General features: G+C 41.1%; 1 protein-coding gene across 2 annotated transcripts; it reads left to right on the top strand.

Moving 5' to 3' along the window:
- The first annotated feature begins 376 nt into the window (after positions 1–376).
- ccdc13 (coiled-coil domain containing 13) lies at positions 377–18,768 on the top strand. Of its 2 annotated transcripts, none has more exons than XM_041896410.2 (16): positions 377–512; positions 3,735–3,955; positions 4,309–4,457; positions 6,089–6,231; positions 7,733–7,819; positions 8,014–8,127; positions 8,213–8,317; positions 8,462–8,632; positions 8,947–9,090; positions 13,217–13,423; positions 13,654–13,751; positions 13,959–14,021; positions 15,775–15,921; positions 16,431–16,585; positions 16,715–16,808; positions 18,294–18,768. In XM_041896410.2, exons 2-16 carry the CDS (start codon positions 3,771–3,773, stop codon positions 18,466–18,468), a joined length of 2,037 nt encoding a protein of 678 aa, XP_041752344.1. In that variant the 5' UTR covers positions 377–512; positions 3,735–3,770; the 3' UTR covers positions 18,469–18,768. The 2 variants fall into 2 exon arrangements, with proteins under 2 accessions (XP_041752344.1, XP_041752343.1); XM_041896409.2 differs by having other exon boundaries at positions 8,914–9,090.

The following is an 18,768-nucleotide window of genomic DNA, read 5'->3' as shown; positions in this document are numbered from 1 at the left end:
AAGCATTTCACTGTAATGTCTGCACCTGTTGTATTCGGCGCATGTGGCCAATGCAATTTGATTTGATTTGATTTGATTGGTGTCACCTCGTTAGTCAGTATGTGTTCCACCTGTGCTGGTTTGCCATACATACATACAAACTAACGTGTGATAATACTGATGAATACACTGACATATGGGTTTGAGATCCAATGATGTAGGCGCCTACTCTACTGTGTGTCTATGATTTGATCATCCGTGTGCCTGGCAAAAACAGAGGCAGACTTGCATGTGCCACCTTTATTCCCCACATCCATGCTCCCCCACCAGTTGCGCGGTACGTGCCTCCAAGGAGCAACACGTTGCCATGGATACAGTAGCATTCATCGGACAAGGAAGTGTACGAATACCAAAACAGATGCACACACGTTTCGCGAACTGTGACATGTAAAGCTTATAACCACAGATATCTAAAATGTTTAACAAGCTGTTTATTGTTATGTTGTAGATCAACGCAGAACGTTGTTACAAAGGTGAGTTGAAACTATTCATCAACATCCCCTGCCTGTTATAACAGCTAACGTTAGCTAGCTAAATTAGCTGACTTAGCTAGCTAGTTAGCTAACCTTAACGTCCACCGTCCTTAGCCAAGCAGGGCTAAGTTACAGCACCTTGCTATCTTAAAATATGATGCTAGTGAGGTTTAACACCTCTGAGACTAGGCCTAAGCATACTATAAACGAAGTGAATTGTTAATTATTAAAACATATTTTGTTTGGATGTAGGTCTAGTGTCTTGTAACCTTAACCACCCCACCCCTCCTCTCTCCACTAAGTTACAGTTTATACAACGGTTGTAGACCGAGGTAAAATTAGTTTTATGTAGGATATTTTGTGAATATTCGGGGTTCTCTTATCAATAGCTATTGAACCAAGCATGCCATGGCTATGAAGATGGAATATTCTGAATCGGGTGGATGGAGAAATATCCACACCTTTTTATTATTTATTTTTTATAATAAGATTTTTGGATTTCAATCTTAAATAGCTCTTATACAAACTGTGTCATGACTATGAAAATGATATATTCAGAATCAGGGGAGGATGGACAGAAATTAACTTATTGTTTGTGTATATATAACTAATTTAGTGGAACGCCTTCTATTTCAGTGCCAGCAATATGGGAGGGAAAGGGAGATATTGTTATTAGATTTAAGAGGTAATGGTGTTGAAGAACTTAAATGAACTGCTGATAAAATCTTCAGGGGATGTAGTATTTAATTATGTATTTATTTTTCGAGAATAATGTGTAGGATTTACACCTTCCCTGTAAAAAAAAAAATGCTGTGGATTTTTGTCCATCCTCCCCAGATTCAGAATATACAATGCATTCTGAAAATATTCAGATCCCTCAACTTTTTCCACATTTTGTTACGTTACAGCCTTATTCTTAAATGGATTCAATCCCCCCTCATTAATATACACACAATACCCCATTATGACAAAGCAAAAACAGTTTTCTGAATTTCTTAGCAAATGTATTCCAAATAAAAAACGGAAATATCACATTTACATAAGTATTCAGACCCTTTACTCAGTCCTTTGTTGAAGCACCTTTGGCAGCGATTACAGCCTCCGAGTCTTCTTGGGTATGACACTACAAGCTTGGCACACCTGTATTTGGGGAGTTTCTCCCATTCTTCTCTACAGATCCTCTCAAGCTCTGTCAGGTTGGATGGTGAGTGTCGCTGCACAACTGTTTTCAGGTCTTTCCTGAGATGTTAGATCAGGTTCAAGGCCGGGCTCTGGCTGGGCCACTCAAGGACATTCAGAGACTTGTCCCGAAGCCACTCCTGTGTTGGCTTGGCTGTGTGCTTAGGGTCGTTGTCCTGTTGGAAGGTGAACCTTCGCCCCAGTCTGAGCAGTCTGGAGCAGGTTTTCATCAAGGATCTCTCTGTACTTTGCTCCCTTCGTCTTTCCCTCAATCCTGACTAGTCTCCCAGTCCCTGTAGCTGAAAAACATTCCCACAGCATGATGCTGCCACCACCATGCTTCACCGTAGGGATGGTGGCAGGTTTCTTCCAGACGTGATGCTTGGCATTCAGGCCAAAGAGTTCAATTACATTTTAGTTATTTAGCAGACGCTCTTATCCAGAGTGACTTACAGTTAGTGAGTGCATCAATTTTTTCATACTGGTCCCCTGTGGGAATCGAACCCAAGCAAGCGCCATGCTCTACCAACTGAGCTACAATCTTGGTTTCATCAGACCAGAGAATCTTGAGAGTCCTTTAGGTGCCCTTTGGCAAACTCCAAGCGGGCTGTCACTTGCATTTTACTGAGGAGTGGCTTCCGTCTGGCCACTCTACCATAAAGGCCTGATTGGTGGAGTGCTGCAGAGATGGTTGTCCTTCTGGAAGGTTCTCCCATCTCCACAGAGTAACTCTGGAGCTCTGTCAGAGTGACCATCAGGTTTTTGGTCAACTCCCTGACCAAGGCCCTTCTCCCCCGATTGCTCAGTTTGGCCGTGCGGCTAACTCTAGAAAGAGTCTTGGTGGTTCCAAACTTCTTCCATTTAAGAATGATGGAGGTTACTGTGTTCTTGGGGACCTTCAATGCTGCAGACATTTTTTGGTACCCTTACCCAGATCTGTGCCTCGACACGATCTCATGGCTTTGTTTTTGCTCTGACATGCACTGTCAACAGTGGGACCTTATATAGACAGGTGTGTGCCTTTCCAAATCATGTCCAATCAATTGAATTTACCAATCAAGTAGAAACATTTCAAGGATGATCAATGTAAACAGGATGCACCTGAGCTCAATTTTCAGGTATCATAGCAAAGGGTCTGAATACTTATGTAAATAAGTTATTTCAGTTTATTTAATTTTATACATAAACAGTTTTCGCTTTATCATTATTGGGTATTTTGTGTAGATTGATGAGGAGAACAACTAATTTAATCAATTTTAGAATAAGGCTGTAACGTAACAAAATGTTGAAAAAGGGAAGGGGTATGAATACTTTCTGACTGCACTGTATACTTTTCTCAGTCATGGCACGCTTTGTGTAAGAGATATTGAAGATTGAAAACTAAAAATAATAATAAAAAATGAAATTTCAACCAAAACAAAGCCGTGGATTTTTGTCCATCCTCCCTGATTCGGAATATATCATTTTCATAGTCATGGCACGCTTTGTCTAAGAGCTATTGAATATCAAAATTAAATAAAAATGCAATTTCTAGAGAGAAAAAAGCAGTGGATTTTTTTGCATCCTCCCCAATTATGAATATATCATTTTCATAGTCATGGCACACTTTGTTGAAGAGCTATTGAAGATTGAAGCTAAAAATAATAGTAAAAAAAGAAATTTAACCCAAAACAAAGCCGTGGATTTTTCTCCATCCACCCCTGATTTAGAATATACCATCTTCATGGTCATGGCATGCTTGATTCAAAAGCTATTGACGAGAGAAAACCGAATATCCAATATAAAACTAATTTGACCTTGATCTGTTCTAGCTCCTGTTTGTGTTTCATGGAAATTAGCATGTAACTGTAACCTTACACATTGACATTTCAGATTCATGCCTATCTCAACTGTACCTGCCTATGTAACTACCATGTAAATATATATAATTAAGAATGCATTACCTAATTTAAATGGCCCCAAAAATAGCAGTGTTAGTTAGCTAGCTACCATTTTTTGGTATGTCACCCAAATTAAGTGTTAATATTTATTTTCAACACCAAGGGACTGCAATTGCTGTGTTGGACACTTCGGTACAACATGGAGGAAGATGATGGACTGAAGGATAACCTCCGTCTACAGTTCCAGGCTCTGCAGGAGCAGCAAGAGAAGCGTCTCCAGAGAAGACTAGAGAAACAGAAGAAAGATCAGAAGGCCACTGAGATCCTGCACGACCTGAACCTGTCCCAGCTAGACATTCATCACGCGGATGATCGTAGTATAAAGTGAGCTCTATGAAATATTATAAAGTTAGGTCTATATTATTAAAGTTAGACAAAGTTTCCTCTCCAATACAGCCTAACATTATGCTTACCGTAGGCATTGGAGCATTATGAATTCATTATATGTACCTATCTCATTATTACCCAAATGGATTAGTGTTTGAAACAATTATTTTGGACTAAGGCTTTCATTAGCTTTGGAATAGCAATTGTAGCACAATGCAAGTTGTGGGTCTTTAGGGGAGAACTTTCATAAGCCGAAATAAGACTGAGTTGTTATTGTCGTTTGTAATTGGAGGGAATTAATCATCCTCCATATTAAAATGTTGACTTTAATGGGTTTTTAATCCCCACAGGCTGTTACAGAATGAAAATGAACAGTTGCAGGACCAGGTGAGGGAGCTGAGGGATGGAAATGGCCGACTATTCAAACTAGTGAGTGAGAAAGACTTTGAGATTAAACATCTGAAGAAGAAGAGGGAGGAAGACAGGCTGGCCTTAGCAGGTATTGTACAGTATATTACAAAACTTGAATGAACAATTCATCTTTTAGGTTGATAAACATTGGATTGGACTACATTCAAAGTGAAATTATGATACAGTCAGGGGAAAAAAGTATTTGATCCCCTGCTGATTTTGTACGTTTGCCCACTGACAAAGAAATGATCAGTCTATAATTTTAATGGTAGGTTTATTTGAACAGTGAGAGACAGAATAACAACAAAAAGATCCAGAAAAACGCATGTCAAAAATTGTCTAAATTGATTAGCATTTTAATGAGGGAAATAAGTATTTGACCCCCTCTCAATCAGAAAGATATCTGGCTCCCAGGTGTCTTTTATACAGGTAACGAGCTGAGATTAGGAGCACACTCTTAAAGGGAGTGCTCCTAATCTCAGTTTGTTACCTGTATAAAAGACAACTGTCCACAGAAGCAATCAATCAATCAGATTCCAAACTCTCCACCATGGCCAAGACCAAAGAGCTCTCCAAGGATGTCAGGGACAAGATTGTAGACCTACACAAGGCTGAAATGGGCTACAAGACCATCGCCAAGCAGCTTGGTGAGAAGGTGACAACAGTTGGTGCAATTATTCGCAAATGGAAGAAACACAAAATAACTGTCAATCTCCTTCCTGCCTGGGGCTCCATGCAAGATCTCACCTCGTGGAGTTGCAATGATCATGAGAACGGTGAGGAATCAGCCCAGAACTACACGGGAGGATCTTGTCAATGATCTCAAGGCATCTGGGACCATAGTCACCAAGAAAACAATTGGTAACACACTATGCCGTGAAGGACTGAAATCCTGCAGTGCCCGCAAGGTCCCCCTGCTCAAGAAAGCACATATACAGGGCTGTCTGAAGTTTGGCAATGAACATCTGAATGATTCAGAGGAGAACTGGGTGAAAGTGTTGTGGTCAGATGAGACCAAAATAGAGCTCTTTGGCATCAACTCAACTCGCCGTGTTTGGAGGAGGAGGAATGCTGCCTATGACCCCAAGAACACCATCCCCACCGTCAAACATGGAGGTGGAAACATTATGCTTTGGGGGTGTTTTTCTGCCAAGGGGACAGGACAACTTCACCGCATCAAAGGGATGATGGACGGGGCCATGTACCGTCAAATCTTGGGTGAGAACCTCCTTCCCTCAGCCAGGGCATTGAAAATGGGTCGTGGATGGGTATTCCAGCATGACAATGACCCAAAACACACGGCCAAGGCAACAAAGGAGTGGCTCAAGAAGAAGCACATTAAGGTCCTGGAGTGGCCTAGCCAGTCTCCAGACCTTAATCCCATAGAAAAAGTCATGTTTTGCAGAGGGGTCAAATACTTATTTCCCTCATTAAAATGCAAATCAATTTATAACATTTTTGACATGCGTTTTTCTGGATTTTTTTGTTGTTATTCTGTCTCTCACTGTTCAAATAAACCTACCATTAAAATTATAGACTGATCATGTCTTTGTCAGTGGGCAAACGTACAAAATCAGCAGGGGATCAAATACATTTTTCCCTCACTGTATATGTTTTTGTCTTTGTTTTATTTTTACTTTCAGAGCTCCATTTGACTTTGAATGTTGTCTAAAGTGGCATATGTCCTTTTTTATTAACTTCATGACTATCTTGTCCAAGGCACATCTGGCTTGGCGGGTGATGCGGCAGCTACCAAGATTGTTGAGCTTTCTAAGAGGAATCGAGAGTTTGCTTCTGAAATGGAACGAGAAAAAGTTAAAGCAAAGCAAACCAGCAACAGGGTAAAAGAGCTTGAGAAAGAGGTAAATGGGATGTTTAAAGAACTTATCAATATTAACATTTCACGTTGCTAAAACAAAGAATCAACAACTCTAACAAACAGAATTCCATCTCATATCCAGTCTGTTAATTGACAATGACATTTGGATACAAAATCCAAATGTTATACATACAGTGCTATGAAAAAGTATTTGCCCCCTTTCTAATTCTCCACTTTTGCATATTTGTGATACTGAATGTTATCAGATCTTCAACCAAAACCTCATATTAGATAAAGGGAACATAAGTGAACAAATAACACAACAATTATATATTTATTTCATAAACAAAGTTATGCAACACCCAATTCCCCTGTGTGAAAAAGTAATTGCCCCCTTACACTCAATAACTGGTTGTGCCACCTTTAGCTGCAATGACTCCAACCAAATGCTTCCTGTAGTTGTAGATCAGTCTCTCACGTCACTGTGGAGGAATTTTGGCCCACTCTTCCATGCAGAACTGCTTTAACTCATTGACGTGTGGGTTTTCAAGCATGAACTGCTCGTTTCAAGTCCTGCCACAACATCTCAATTGGGATTAGGTCTGGACTTTGACTAGGCCATTCCAAAACTTCCAATTTGTTGCTTTTTAGCAATTTTCATGTAGACTTGATTGTGTTTTGGATCATTGCCTTGCTGCATGACCCAGCTGTGCTTCAGCTTCAGCTCACAGACGGATGGTCTGACATTCTCGTGTAGAATTATAAATAACACAACAATTACATATTTATTTCATTTATTTAGAATTCTCTGATACAGAGCAGAATTCATGGTTCCTTCTATTAAGGCAAGTCGTCCAGGTCCTGAGGCAGCAAAGCATCCCCAAACCATCACACCACCACCACCATGCTTGTCCTTTGGTATGATGTTCTTACTGTGGAATGCAGAGTTTGGTTTTCGCCAGGCATTACTGGAACCATGTCGTCCAAAAAGTTATACTTTTGAATCATCTGTCCATAGAACGTTCTTCCAAGAGTCTTGATGATCATCCAGGTGCTTTTTGGCAAACTTGAGTAAATATTTTGGACGAGATGGGTCCCATTATGTCTGGCGAAAACCAAACACTGCATTCCACAGTAAGAACATCATACCAAAGGTCAAGCGTGGTGGTGGTGTGATGGTTTGGGGATGCTTTGCTGCCTCAGGACCTGGACGACTTGCCTTAATAGAAGGAACCATGAATTCTGCTCTGTATCAGAGAATTCTAAATAAATGAAATAAATATGTAATTGTTGTGTTATTTGTTCACTTATGTTCCCTTTATCTAATATTAGATCTGATAACATTCAGTATCACAAATATGCAAAAGTAGAGAAAATTAGAAAGGGGGCAAATACTTTTTCATAGCACTGTAAATGCCAGAGACTTTCCACTTGTTGACTCAATCGGCCATGTGTCAGCGGTATTGCTTTATAGACTGAGGATGTAAGCTCTTGACTGAATGGATAAATAATTAAAATAATTGCAATTATGCTAAATCCTCTAGCTCCAGGCTGCTTTGTTGCTTAGTCCTCCTGGGAAAAAGATGGATGTAAAGCCACAAGACATAAGGTCATCTCAGGACTTCCTGGAGGTAATTAGTCTTAATGACTGATCATCATTTTTAAGCCATGAACTTAGAAATGCTTATGTTGTTGTAGCTTTGATTGAAATGCAGCTTAGCAAAACTTTTGTACATGTTTATTCTAAGGAAACCTGGCTAATTGTATTGGTGTCAATATTGTGACTTTTCAGTGACAGCTATGACTGTGTTCCTCTCACCAATAGAACAGTCCAGTGGTAAAATCTCTACAGGAAAAACTATCTGCTGCCCAATTCAAGATGACAGAATATCGAAACCAGATTCAAGCTGTCAAGCAGGAATTGAAAATAGCTCAGAAGGTGTGTATAGAGCCGTTTGTTAAAAGCTGAAACATTTCAAAGGCTATGACATACAATTCCAGGCCTGTTTTTGTTCCTACTGTAGGTGTTATCCAGTGAGGTAGGAGAGGAAGTCAATATCCAGCAGCTACTGACCAGCTCAGGGAACTGGAGAGGTCGCTCCCAGCAGATACTGGCTCTCCAGAGCAGGGTGCGCTGACTGACTGCTGTCATTGGAAGAGCTTTCGAGGCACAGAATATTGATCACATAATAAGATGTTAATTGACATACAAGGTGATTTGTAGACTGCAGTGTAGCCATCTCAATGTTTCTCCGTTGTTTTTTTGTCCCCAGGTTCGGGACCTGGAGCAGCAGCTGAGCCAATCAGCTCAGAGGAAGCAGCCGTCAGTCGTCAGCGTGGAGGAGGAGCTACTGGGGGGCGGGGGCATGCAGAAGACACCCCCCGAGGACAGGAACCTCAGCTACATCCGCAATATGGAGAGGGAGAAGAGAGAAACTCTGGAGGTAGGAAGAGCCAGACTTGATTGACAATTGATTGACAGTTCAATCAAACCTGCATTGTGGTATTTACACAGTAGCTCTTTTGAGATAGAATCATAGAATGGTTTTGGTACTGTAGACTCCTACTTCCACTACTACCAGGTTGGCTCTCCTTATAGGTAGATGCTTTCAGTTTTCAGAATGTATGTGTCCGTTGGCAGTAGTTTTTAAACTAAACATCGTTACGATGGGTTGAATTGAACTCTAGTCTTAGTTCTGCTTCTCTCCTCCTGACGTGTGGTTAGAGGATGACAGGGGACTATGATTCCCTCATGAAGGACCACAAGGATGTGAAGAAGAAGCTGGAGGGCTCCAAGGCCAGAAACCAAAACCTGAGCACTGAGGTGAAATCACTGAAGGCCCAGATCTCCACACTGCTGGACAAAGGAAAGCATGATGATGAACTGGTGGATGCCTTACTGGTATGTAAGCAGACCTGGGTTCAAATAGTTGTCTTTGAACTGCTTTGAGCGTTTGATTGAGCCTGTCTCGAGTGCCAGATGGGCATGGTTTGCACTTTTGCGACTTTTCCATTCTAAAGATAAGTTTCAAATACTAGTATGAACCCATGTACAGTATATTGGTATATCATATTAGAACTTTGAGTGCATCATGGTAGGAATTTTGACCCGAGTTAAGCGCGCATAAATTGAACATAATTGCCTTTTTATGCACTTTTCGCTCTCTACCCGTATTCTGACCTTGAATATAGGCATGAGAATAGCATGCTATTCACCCGCTATTCGTTTGGGGTGGAGATCAGAGAAATGAAGGTGTGGCGGAGGTGTGTCTACTGATACGCCATATTCTGACCTTGACTTAATTCCCTAATAATTCCACCACCTTTACGCGCGATGAAGTGATGAATAAGGTTGCGCTACCTATCGGTTTAAAGTGGAACAACATCTACTTAAATTTTTCTGATAGAAATAACACCGTTCTCCATGCACTGTAGTTTACAAATTGATAAGAGCTAAGTAAATGAGTTAGCTGTTAGGATAAGGCAATTGTAGATATAAATGACAATTGTTTTTTGATCTATTTTACCTTATGATTGCTGGAGACAAATGTGAAACCAGTCATATGGCAGCTAACTGAAGCATATCAACATATCACCTTTTCCACAGTGAAGTTTATGAAAAGCTGGCCTTATAACTTGCAGGGATGAAATTTGGAGACCCAAGCTATAGGCTTCTGTAGCCATACGCAAATGCCAGTATAGCGCCAAACCTACCGAGTTGATTTATGATTTCGAGAATGTTTTAATTATGTGCCCTGACTTTTCACTGTAATGTTTTACAATTTGTATCGTGTTAAATATCACCCACTATCGGTAGCCACCGTCAGTTATACCCACATACTATTATTATATATATTTATAACTGTCACCTTAGTGTTAGTATCCTTACATTTTGCATCATTCCATTACATCGTTAGTTTACCTTTCTTTCCTCTTGTCACGTTTGTGTGGTTGTTCCTGAGGATCGCTAGCAATAGTGGATCATATTAGGCTAACGCATTACAAGCAATAATTTGGGACATGTCTGCTAAATGACTAAAATGTAAATGTAAATGTAGCCTATATGAATAATTATGGAATGCAGACCATGCGTAGCAGTTTAAACCAGTGCACGGTTCACAACAACTGGACCAATGTAATCACAGTTCCATGGTTAGTGAGGTTGATTAGGGGAGATTTATAGGACTACTGTTCAACCCCTATTGTACACTTTTCTCACCTTCCAATATTTAATGGATTGAACAATTAAATATGGCAATTTCAGGGTGAATCAAACCACTGTATTTTTTATTCACCAACATATTTTGTGAGTAAAGGCTCTCCAACCCTGTTTTTTAAAATTATTCATAAATACTTTCCTAACCCTAAATAATATACAAGATCAGAGTATTTTTAAATCTACCAATTGGTACTAAAAAGTAGATGAATATGCGTGTATTTTCATGGTTTTCTTTCATTGATCACTAATATTCTGAACCGTTCTCTCCATATACACTGACTGTACAAAACATTCTTACTGTACATACACCTTCCTAATATTGAGTTGCACCCCCTTATGAACCCAGAACAGCCTCAATTCGTCGGGGCATGCATGGACTCTACAAAGTGTCGAAAGCGTTCCACAGGGATGCTGGCCCATGTTGACTCCAATGTTTCCCACAGTTTTGTCAGGTTAGCTGGATGTCCTTTGGGTGGTGGACCATTCTTGATACACACGGGAAACTGTATAGCGTGAAAAACCCAGCAGCATTGCAGTTCTTGACACACTCAAACCAGTGCACCTGGCACCTACTACCATACCCTATTCAAAGGCACTTACATTTTTTGTCTTGCCCATTCACCCTCTGAATGGCACACATACACAATCCATGTCTCGATTGTCTCAAGGCTGAAAAATCCTTCTTTAACCTGTCTCCTCCCCTTCATCTACACTGATTGAAGTGGATTAAAAAAGTTAGATCAATAAGGGATCATAGCTTTCACCTGGATTCACCTGGTCAGTCTATATAATGGAAAGAACAGGTGTTCCTAATGTTTTGTACACTCATTGTATGCTAGTGAGTCTGTCGAGAAAATTTTAATTGAATGTACACCAAATTTAAAGGAATGGCTTTAGATACAGTAAATGTACTGAAAACCCTATTGAATGAAAACTCCATGGAAAAATATGTTGGCCAGCAAGTGGGAGTGTTTTCAGCGGTTGAATTCAATTTATTCAATGCACGCAATGGAACCACGCCTGAAAAGCCTGTTACGCACCTGCATAAGGTAAGTCTGAATACCAGCTACTGAGAAGTATGTAGGAAAGGCGTGCGTAGCAAAGGCGTACATTTACTAAGTCTGAATCAGGCCCCATAATATTTAGATGTATTCAGTCCAGATGATCATGGTTTGTTAGGGTATGTATAGTAAGTTTAGAGACATCTGGTTAGGTGCTCCCTTCAGGATAAATGTAAATGAAATCCTACCCTAGCCTGATTAAAATACCATCTGGATAATTATGTCTGATAATAGTCTTGGTTATAAACACTACTTATCAGGTACTCTTTACCGCAGTATGTTAGCAATGAGGCTCTTTATCTACTTCCCCAGAGTCAGATGAACTCATGGATACCATTTTTATGTCTCTGCGTGCAGTTTGAAGGGAGTTGCTAACTAGCGCTAGCGCAGTTGCTGACTAGTGTTAGCATAATGACTGGAAGTCTATGGTATCTGACTCTGGGGAAGTACAGTACCAGTCAAAAGTTTGGACAGGGTTTTTCTTTATTTTTACTATTTTCTACATTGTAGAATAATAGTGAAGACATCAAAACTATGAAATAACACATATGGAATCATGTAGTAACCAAAAAAGTGTTAAACAAATCAAAATATATTTTATATTTGAGATTCTTCAAATAGCCACCCTTTGCCTTGATGACAGCTTCATGTTTTCAAGTTCACTCATCGGATTGTTCTATAATTGAACGAGTCCCTGCATACAAATACCTTGGTATTTGGATTGACAATGATTTATCGTTGAAAAAACATACAAATGACCTTGTTAAGAAACTTAAGATTTAAAGATTTCTTTTTTTTTACAGAAACAGGTATTGTCTCTCACTAGTCAGCAGGAAGCAGTCAACATTTCTACCTGTTCTACCTCTACTCTTAAACCCCTGGATGCCCTTTTTCATAGCGCCCTTCTTTTTATCCGGGGAGAGTTTTAGTACTCATTACTGTATTCTTTACTAAAAGTTTCGCTGGACCTCTTTGAAGTTCCGTAGATCACATCATTAGTCTTTATTTACAAAGCCCTGCTCCACAAGCTTCCGACTTACCTAACTTAATAATAATATGCCATTTAGCAGACGCTTTTATCCAAAGTGACTTACAGTCATGTGCGCATACATTTTTACGTATGGGTGGTCCCTGTTCACTGTTAAGGTTTACATTTACAAGTTATCAGACCTATTTACAGGGTTGGTTAAGTCTGGTGACTCCTTTGGTGTCTACAGAGTTAGGTAAGTCAGCATTTCGTTTTCTTTATTCCACATGTTTGGAATGATCTCCTAAATACATTTCAAATAGATGTGTTGGTGTAGTTCAGGCAGTTCAGGCAGCGGACAGAGGATTTTTATAATTAAAAATAAAGGTAAATAAATAATGCTGTAGACCTACTTCATTTGCCAACATCAAATACATATTCATATCACAGAGTAATCCATCAGTTTGATGCATCAGTTACTCTTTAGTTAGTAATATGCTGATGCTTCACTTCACTTACCAACACATACAGTAGTACACCGAAGTGTATAGAGTGAAGTGTCCCCTAACTGTAAGCCGTCTGCTAAATGACTAAAATGTAAGTGTCCCTTGACATGTCCTCCCCCTCCTTGCCCCTAACCCTGTCTCCCTGTCCCCTTCCTTGCCCCTAACTCTACCCTTAATCCTGTCCCCTCTCCCCCTGTCCCCCTAATCCTGTCCCCCTGTTCCCTGCCCCCTCTCCTGACCCTGTCCCCATGTCTGTCCTGTCGTGGGTACTGTAGAAGCAGCAGAGCCAGCTGCAGGAGGTGCTGGGCAGGCTGAGCCAGCAGGACGCGCAGACCAAAGAGAGCCAGCAGAACCTGGGGCAGCAGCTGAGCAGTGAGGCCCAGAGACACACATCCCTCATTCATCAGCTCAAACACATGGTCTCCGAGAGGGAGGCCAAAGTCAAAGAGCTGGAGGACGAGATACAGCAACTGTCCTTAATGGTAAACTGACTGTGATTCTGCAAGGAAATAAAAATACTTCTAGTGATGTCAGTGCTATTGACTGAGAGTTTTGTCTTCAGTGTTTTGGGCAAGTTCCATTTATTTCCAGTCCCTTCCGATATAGAAAAATGTAGCAATAATGCTTTATGGTAGCATTTCTTCATATGCAACTGACCTATGGAATTCAGGGTTGGAATTTAAACAGAATGGATTTTGTAAATGTGTTGCAGAGAGAGGATGGCGGTCAATCAGGCCCCAAGACTACCACTGGCAGTTTCCGGCCATTGACAGCAGGGGGAGACAGCAGTAAGAGGATCATCTCAGCCCGGTATGTGTGCATGTGGAAGTCATAAATATAAGATAATCTTGTGTCATAAATGTCAAATATTATAGTACATCATGCATATTTCCTGTATATGTGACTCATATACCTTGCCTACAAATTATTCAATTATCAGTTGATAGTGTCATTGATTGTGCAATGACTATATTGATGTGTTATTGATCTCAATTGATGTTTTTCTCTCCCATGTAGTTCAGTATCTAAACTTGGACATAAACTAGTGGAGTCAGCAGCTGGGATCAGTTTAGAGGTCAGGTAAGTCTTAGCCTCCAAACATCTGGTACAAATCATCTTACAGTGAGGGAAAAAAGTATTTGATCCCCTGCTGATTTTGTACGTTTGCCCACTGACAAAGACATGATCAGTCTATAATTTTAATGGTAGGTTTATTTGAACAGTGAGAGACAGAATAACAACATCAAAAATCCAGAAAAACGCATGTCAAAAATGTTATAAATTGATTTGCATTTTAATGAGGGAAATAAGTATTTGACCCCTCTGCAAAACATGACTTAGTACTTGGTGGCAAAACCCTTGTTGGCAATCACAGAGGTCAGACGTTTCTTGTAGTTGGCCACCAGGTTTGCACACATCTCAGGAGGGATTTTGTCCCACTCCTCTTTGCAGATCTTCTCCAAGTCATTAAGGTTTTGAGGCTGACATTTGGCAACTCGAACCTTCAGCTCCCTCCACAGATTTTCTATGGGATTAAGGTCTGGAGACTGGCTAGGCCACTCCAGGACCTTAATGTGCTTCTTCTTGAGCCACTCCTTTGTTGCCTTGGCCGTGTGTTTTGGGTCATTGTCATGCTGGAATACCCATCCACGACCCATTTTCAATGCCCTGGCTGAGGGAAGGAGGTTCTCACCCAAGATTTGGCGGTACATGGCCCCGTCCATCGTCCCTTTGATGCGGTGAAGTTGTCCTGTCCCCTTAGCAGAAAAACACCCCCAAAGCATAATGTTTCCACCTCCATGTTTGACGGTGGGGATGGTGTTCTTGGGGTCATAGGCAGCATTCCTCCTCCTCCAAACACGGCGAGTTGAGTAGATGCCAAAGAGCTTGATTTTGGTCTCATCTGACCACAACACTTTCACCCAGTTCTCCTGTGAATCATTCAGATGTTCATTGGCAAACTTCAGACGGCCCTGTATAAGTGCTTTCTTGAACAAGGGGACCTTGCGGGCGCTGCATGATTTCAGTCCTTCACGGCGTAGTGTGTTACCAATTGTTTTCTTGGTGACTATGGTCCCAGCTGCCTTGAGATCATTGACAAGATCCTCCCGTGTAGTTCTGGGCTGATTCCTCACCGTTCTCATGATCATTGCAACTCCACAAGGTGAGATCTTGCATGGATCCCCAGGCCGAGGGAGATTGACAGTTATTTTGTGTTTCGTCCATTTGCGAATAATTGCACCAACTGTTGTCACCTTCTCACCAAGCTGCTTGGCGATGGTCTTGTAGCCCATTCCAGCCTTGTGTAGGTCTACAATCTTGTCCCTGACATCCTTGGAGAGCTATTTGGTCTTGGCCATGGTGAAGAGTTTGGAATCTGATTGATTGATTGCTTCTGTGGACAGGTGCCTTTATACAGGTAACAAACTGAGATTAGGAGCACTCCCTTTAAGAGTGTGCTCCTAATCTCAGCTCGTTACCTGTATAAAAGACACCTGGGAGCCAGAAATCTTTCTGATTGAGAGGGGGTCAAATACTTATTTCCCTCATTAAAATGCAAATCAATGTATACAATTTTTGACATGCGTTTTTCTGGATTTTTTTGTTGTTATTCTGTCTCTCACTGTTCAAATAAACCTACCATTAAAATTATAGACTGATCATTTCTTTGTCAGTGGGCAAACGTATAAAATCAGAAGGGGATCAAATACTTTTTTCCCTCACTGTATCTTTCTCAATAACTGTCCTATGATAATAACTGTTATTAGATGTACAATAAAACCTGTTTTTGGTGGACTACACCTACTGATTCAATTTACCACTATTATCTCAGAGATGCAGCAGCTCCTTCGGGTTGTCAGAACTGTTCAGAGGAGGTGAGGTCCCTGAAGGCAGAGTGTACAGCGTTTCGGACCCTTTGTGAGGCTGCATGTGTGGAGAGAGATAGGCTCCTAGAGCTAGTCAAGCTCCAGCAATCCAGGTATTACATCAACTCCCATGGATTTCATTTCTACAACACACATTTCTGGGTGTATTGTATACAGTATGTTCGTTTAGTTTCCTTTCCTGTCCTTTACTAAATTATATGGGTGGGTGTTTAGATTGCTATTATTGGGTGTTTTCCTTTTGTTGTCAGATTTTAAAAAATGTATTACTGCTTTCAAACCATTGTATGAGTGTTTTCTCTCAACCTCTCTGTTAACCTTTGTGTTTTTACATCTTTCCGGCATGGAAATGTAAGCCTCCTTACTTTGTAATGACCAGATTACAGTACCTGATAGGAATTTTCATGATGATCATGCAGTTTTTAAACATAATACCGCAATCATGACTACCTTCGGTTGGCAGAAATAAAAGTACAGGCTTTGTTACTGGCTTCACCTTACAGATATATAAAAAGAACACAGCATTTTAAAGTTGGCAGGTTTTTGTCTTGGTATGAATGGGATATAGTACTAAGAGACTGGGCTGGTGTGTTTGATGGGACAGGGAGGAGGAAGGGAAGCAGAGGTGCCTAGGGGCAGAGCAGAAATTCCAAGGAGAACGCAGAAGGGCCGTAGCCCTAGAGCAGAAGCTAGAGAAGGCTAAGATGGATCTGGGCAAAGGATTGACTCCCAGAAAAACTAGCAACAAGGGCACTGGAGGTAAGTCTCAGGGTAGGCACACTGATCTATAACAGTAACACAGTGACAAGGCTGAGAATGGGATTTATATTGATCCATAACTGCTATTTCTGTCTTATTTTTGTTGTTATTTATTTTCTACCCTCCCAGGAGCCTTGTCTAGTGGGAGACCGAGGGAATCATCATCCCCTCGAAGCCCTCCTGACCATTCCAGGGAGGCCCAAGTCATTGAACTAAGTACCCAGTGAGTCTGACTTACAGTGTTTTTTTGTCTTCTGTTCTTTCTCTCCTGGAAGTCCTGGGTGGTGACCCTGTCTGTCACAGTCTGGAGATACAAACTGTCAATCTACACTACCGTTCAAAAGTTTTAGAACACCTACTCATTCAAGGGTTTTTCTTTATTTTACTATTTTCTAGATTGTAGAATAATAGTGAAGACATTAAACTATTAAATAACACATATGGAATCATGTAGTAACCAACAAAGTGTTAAACAAATAAAAATACATTTTATATTTGAGATTCTTCAAATAGCCACCCTTTGCCTTGATGACAGCTTTGCACACTCTTGGCAAAGCATAATGTTTCCACCTCCATGTTTGACGGTGGGGATGGTGTTCTTGGGGTCATAGGCAGCATTCCTCCTCCTCCAAACACGGCGAGTTGAATTGATGCCAAAGAGCTCGATTTTGGTCTCATCTGACCACAACACTTTCACCCAGTTCTCCTCTGAATCATTCAGATGTTCATTGGCAAACTTCAGACGGCCCTGTATATGTGCTTTCTTGAGCAGGGGGACCTTGCGGGCGCTGCAGGATTTCAGTCCTTCACGGCGTAGTGTGTTACCAATTGTTTTCTTGATGACTATGGTCCCAGCTGCCTTGAGATCATTGACAAGATCCTCCCGTGTAGTTCTGGGCTGATTCCTCACCGTTCTCATGATCATTGCAACTCCACGAGGTGAGATCTTGCATGGAGCCCCAGGCCGAGGGAGATTGACAGTTCTTTTGTGTTTCTTCTATTTGCGAATAATCGCACCAACTGTTATCACCTTCTCACCAAGCTGCTTGGCGTTGGTCTTGTAGCCCATTCCAGCCTTGTGTAGGTCTACAATCTTGTCCCTGACATCCTTGGAGAGCTCTTTGGTCTTGGCCATGGTGGAGAGTTTGGAATCTGATTGATTGATTGCTTCTGTGGACAGGTGCCTTTTTATACAGTTAACAAACTGAAATTAGGAGCACTCCCTTTAAGAGTGTGCTCCTAATCTCAGCTCGTTACCTGTATAAAAGGCACCTGGGAGCCAGAAATCTTTCTGATTGAGAGGGGTCAAATACTTATTTCCCTCATTAAAATGCAAATTAATTTATAACATTTTTTCTGGATTTTTTATTTTTTATTTTTTTATTCTGTCTCTCACTGTTCAAATAAACCTACCATTAAAATTAAACGTACAAAATCAGCAGGGAATCAAATACTTTTTTCCCTCACTGTATAACATACAAGAATACTGAGTATGACATACTAGAAATACTGCACATGTACTGTATAAGCCCAATTGGGAGTCAGATACATTGTACATGTATACATTGGAGTTTTACTTTCTATGAAGAATAAGAACAGCTGGAAAAAACGCAGAGGGTATTCAAACTTTACAAACTCCTAAATGAGTGAAGCACACAACCATGTTGATGTAAGTGCTGTTGTGTGTTTCCTTCCCTCTGTCCCCCAGGCTGGCGGTGCTGCAGGGGGAGAACGAGGCTCTGAGGGCTGAGCTGAGGAGCACTCTCCAGGCCAAGGCTGAGGACCTGCAGCTCTGCAGTGACATGATGAACCGAGTCAACCACGTCTTCCTGCAGGCGCTGCGACAACACAAGCAGGAAGAGGACACAAACCAGGAGAGTTAGTTAGCTAGCTATATTAAAGGCCCTGGCTGCTGAACCTGCTGGACTTCAACAATGTCCCCAAAAAAGCTTTAGTTCCTCTTGTCCAGTCATATCAGCTCTGAGGAAGGACAGAAATGAAACAGGCCTGTCTGTTTCAGCAATACAATGTAATTACTGGTTCCTGGTTTCCTGACTGCTTCCTGCGAACTCTGTTGACCACGAAAAGACAATTACCTGCTTTGATTGCCATCCCGGAGGACCTGAGCCCTAGGACCATGCCTTAGGACTACCTGGCCTGATGACTCCTTGCTGTCCCCAGTC

The sequence above is a fragment of the Coregonus clupeaformis genome, chromosome 14 (genome assembly GCF_020615455.1).
Source record: "Coregonus clupeaformis isolate EN_2021a chromosome 14, ASM2061545v1, whole genome shotgun sequence".
Classification (NCBI taxonomy): Eukaryota; Metazoa; Chordata; class Actinopteri; order Salmoniformes; family Salmonidae; genus Coregonus; species Coregonus clupeaformis.
This window is presented reverse-complemented; position numbering and strand designations above follow the sequence as displayed.

Coding starts and splice junctions, on each gene's coding strand:
- ccdc13 (XM_041896409.2), top strand. CDS start 3,771: ATGGAGGAAGATGATGGACTGAAGGATAACCTCCGTCTACAGTTCCAG. Junction 7,820..8,013: donor CATCTCAGGACTTCCTGGAG/GTAATTAGTCTT, acceptor TCTCACCAATAG/AACAGTCCAGTGGTAAAATC. Junction 15,922..16,430: donor GTCAAGCTCCAGCAATCCAG/GTATTACATCAA, acceptor TTGATGGGACAG/GGAGGAGGAAGGGAAGCAGA.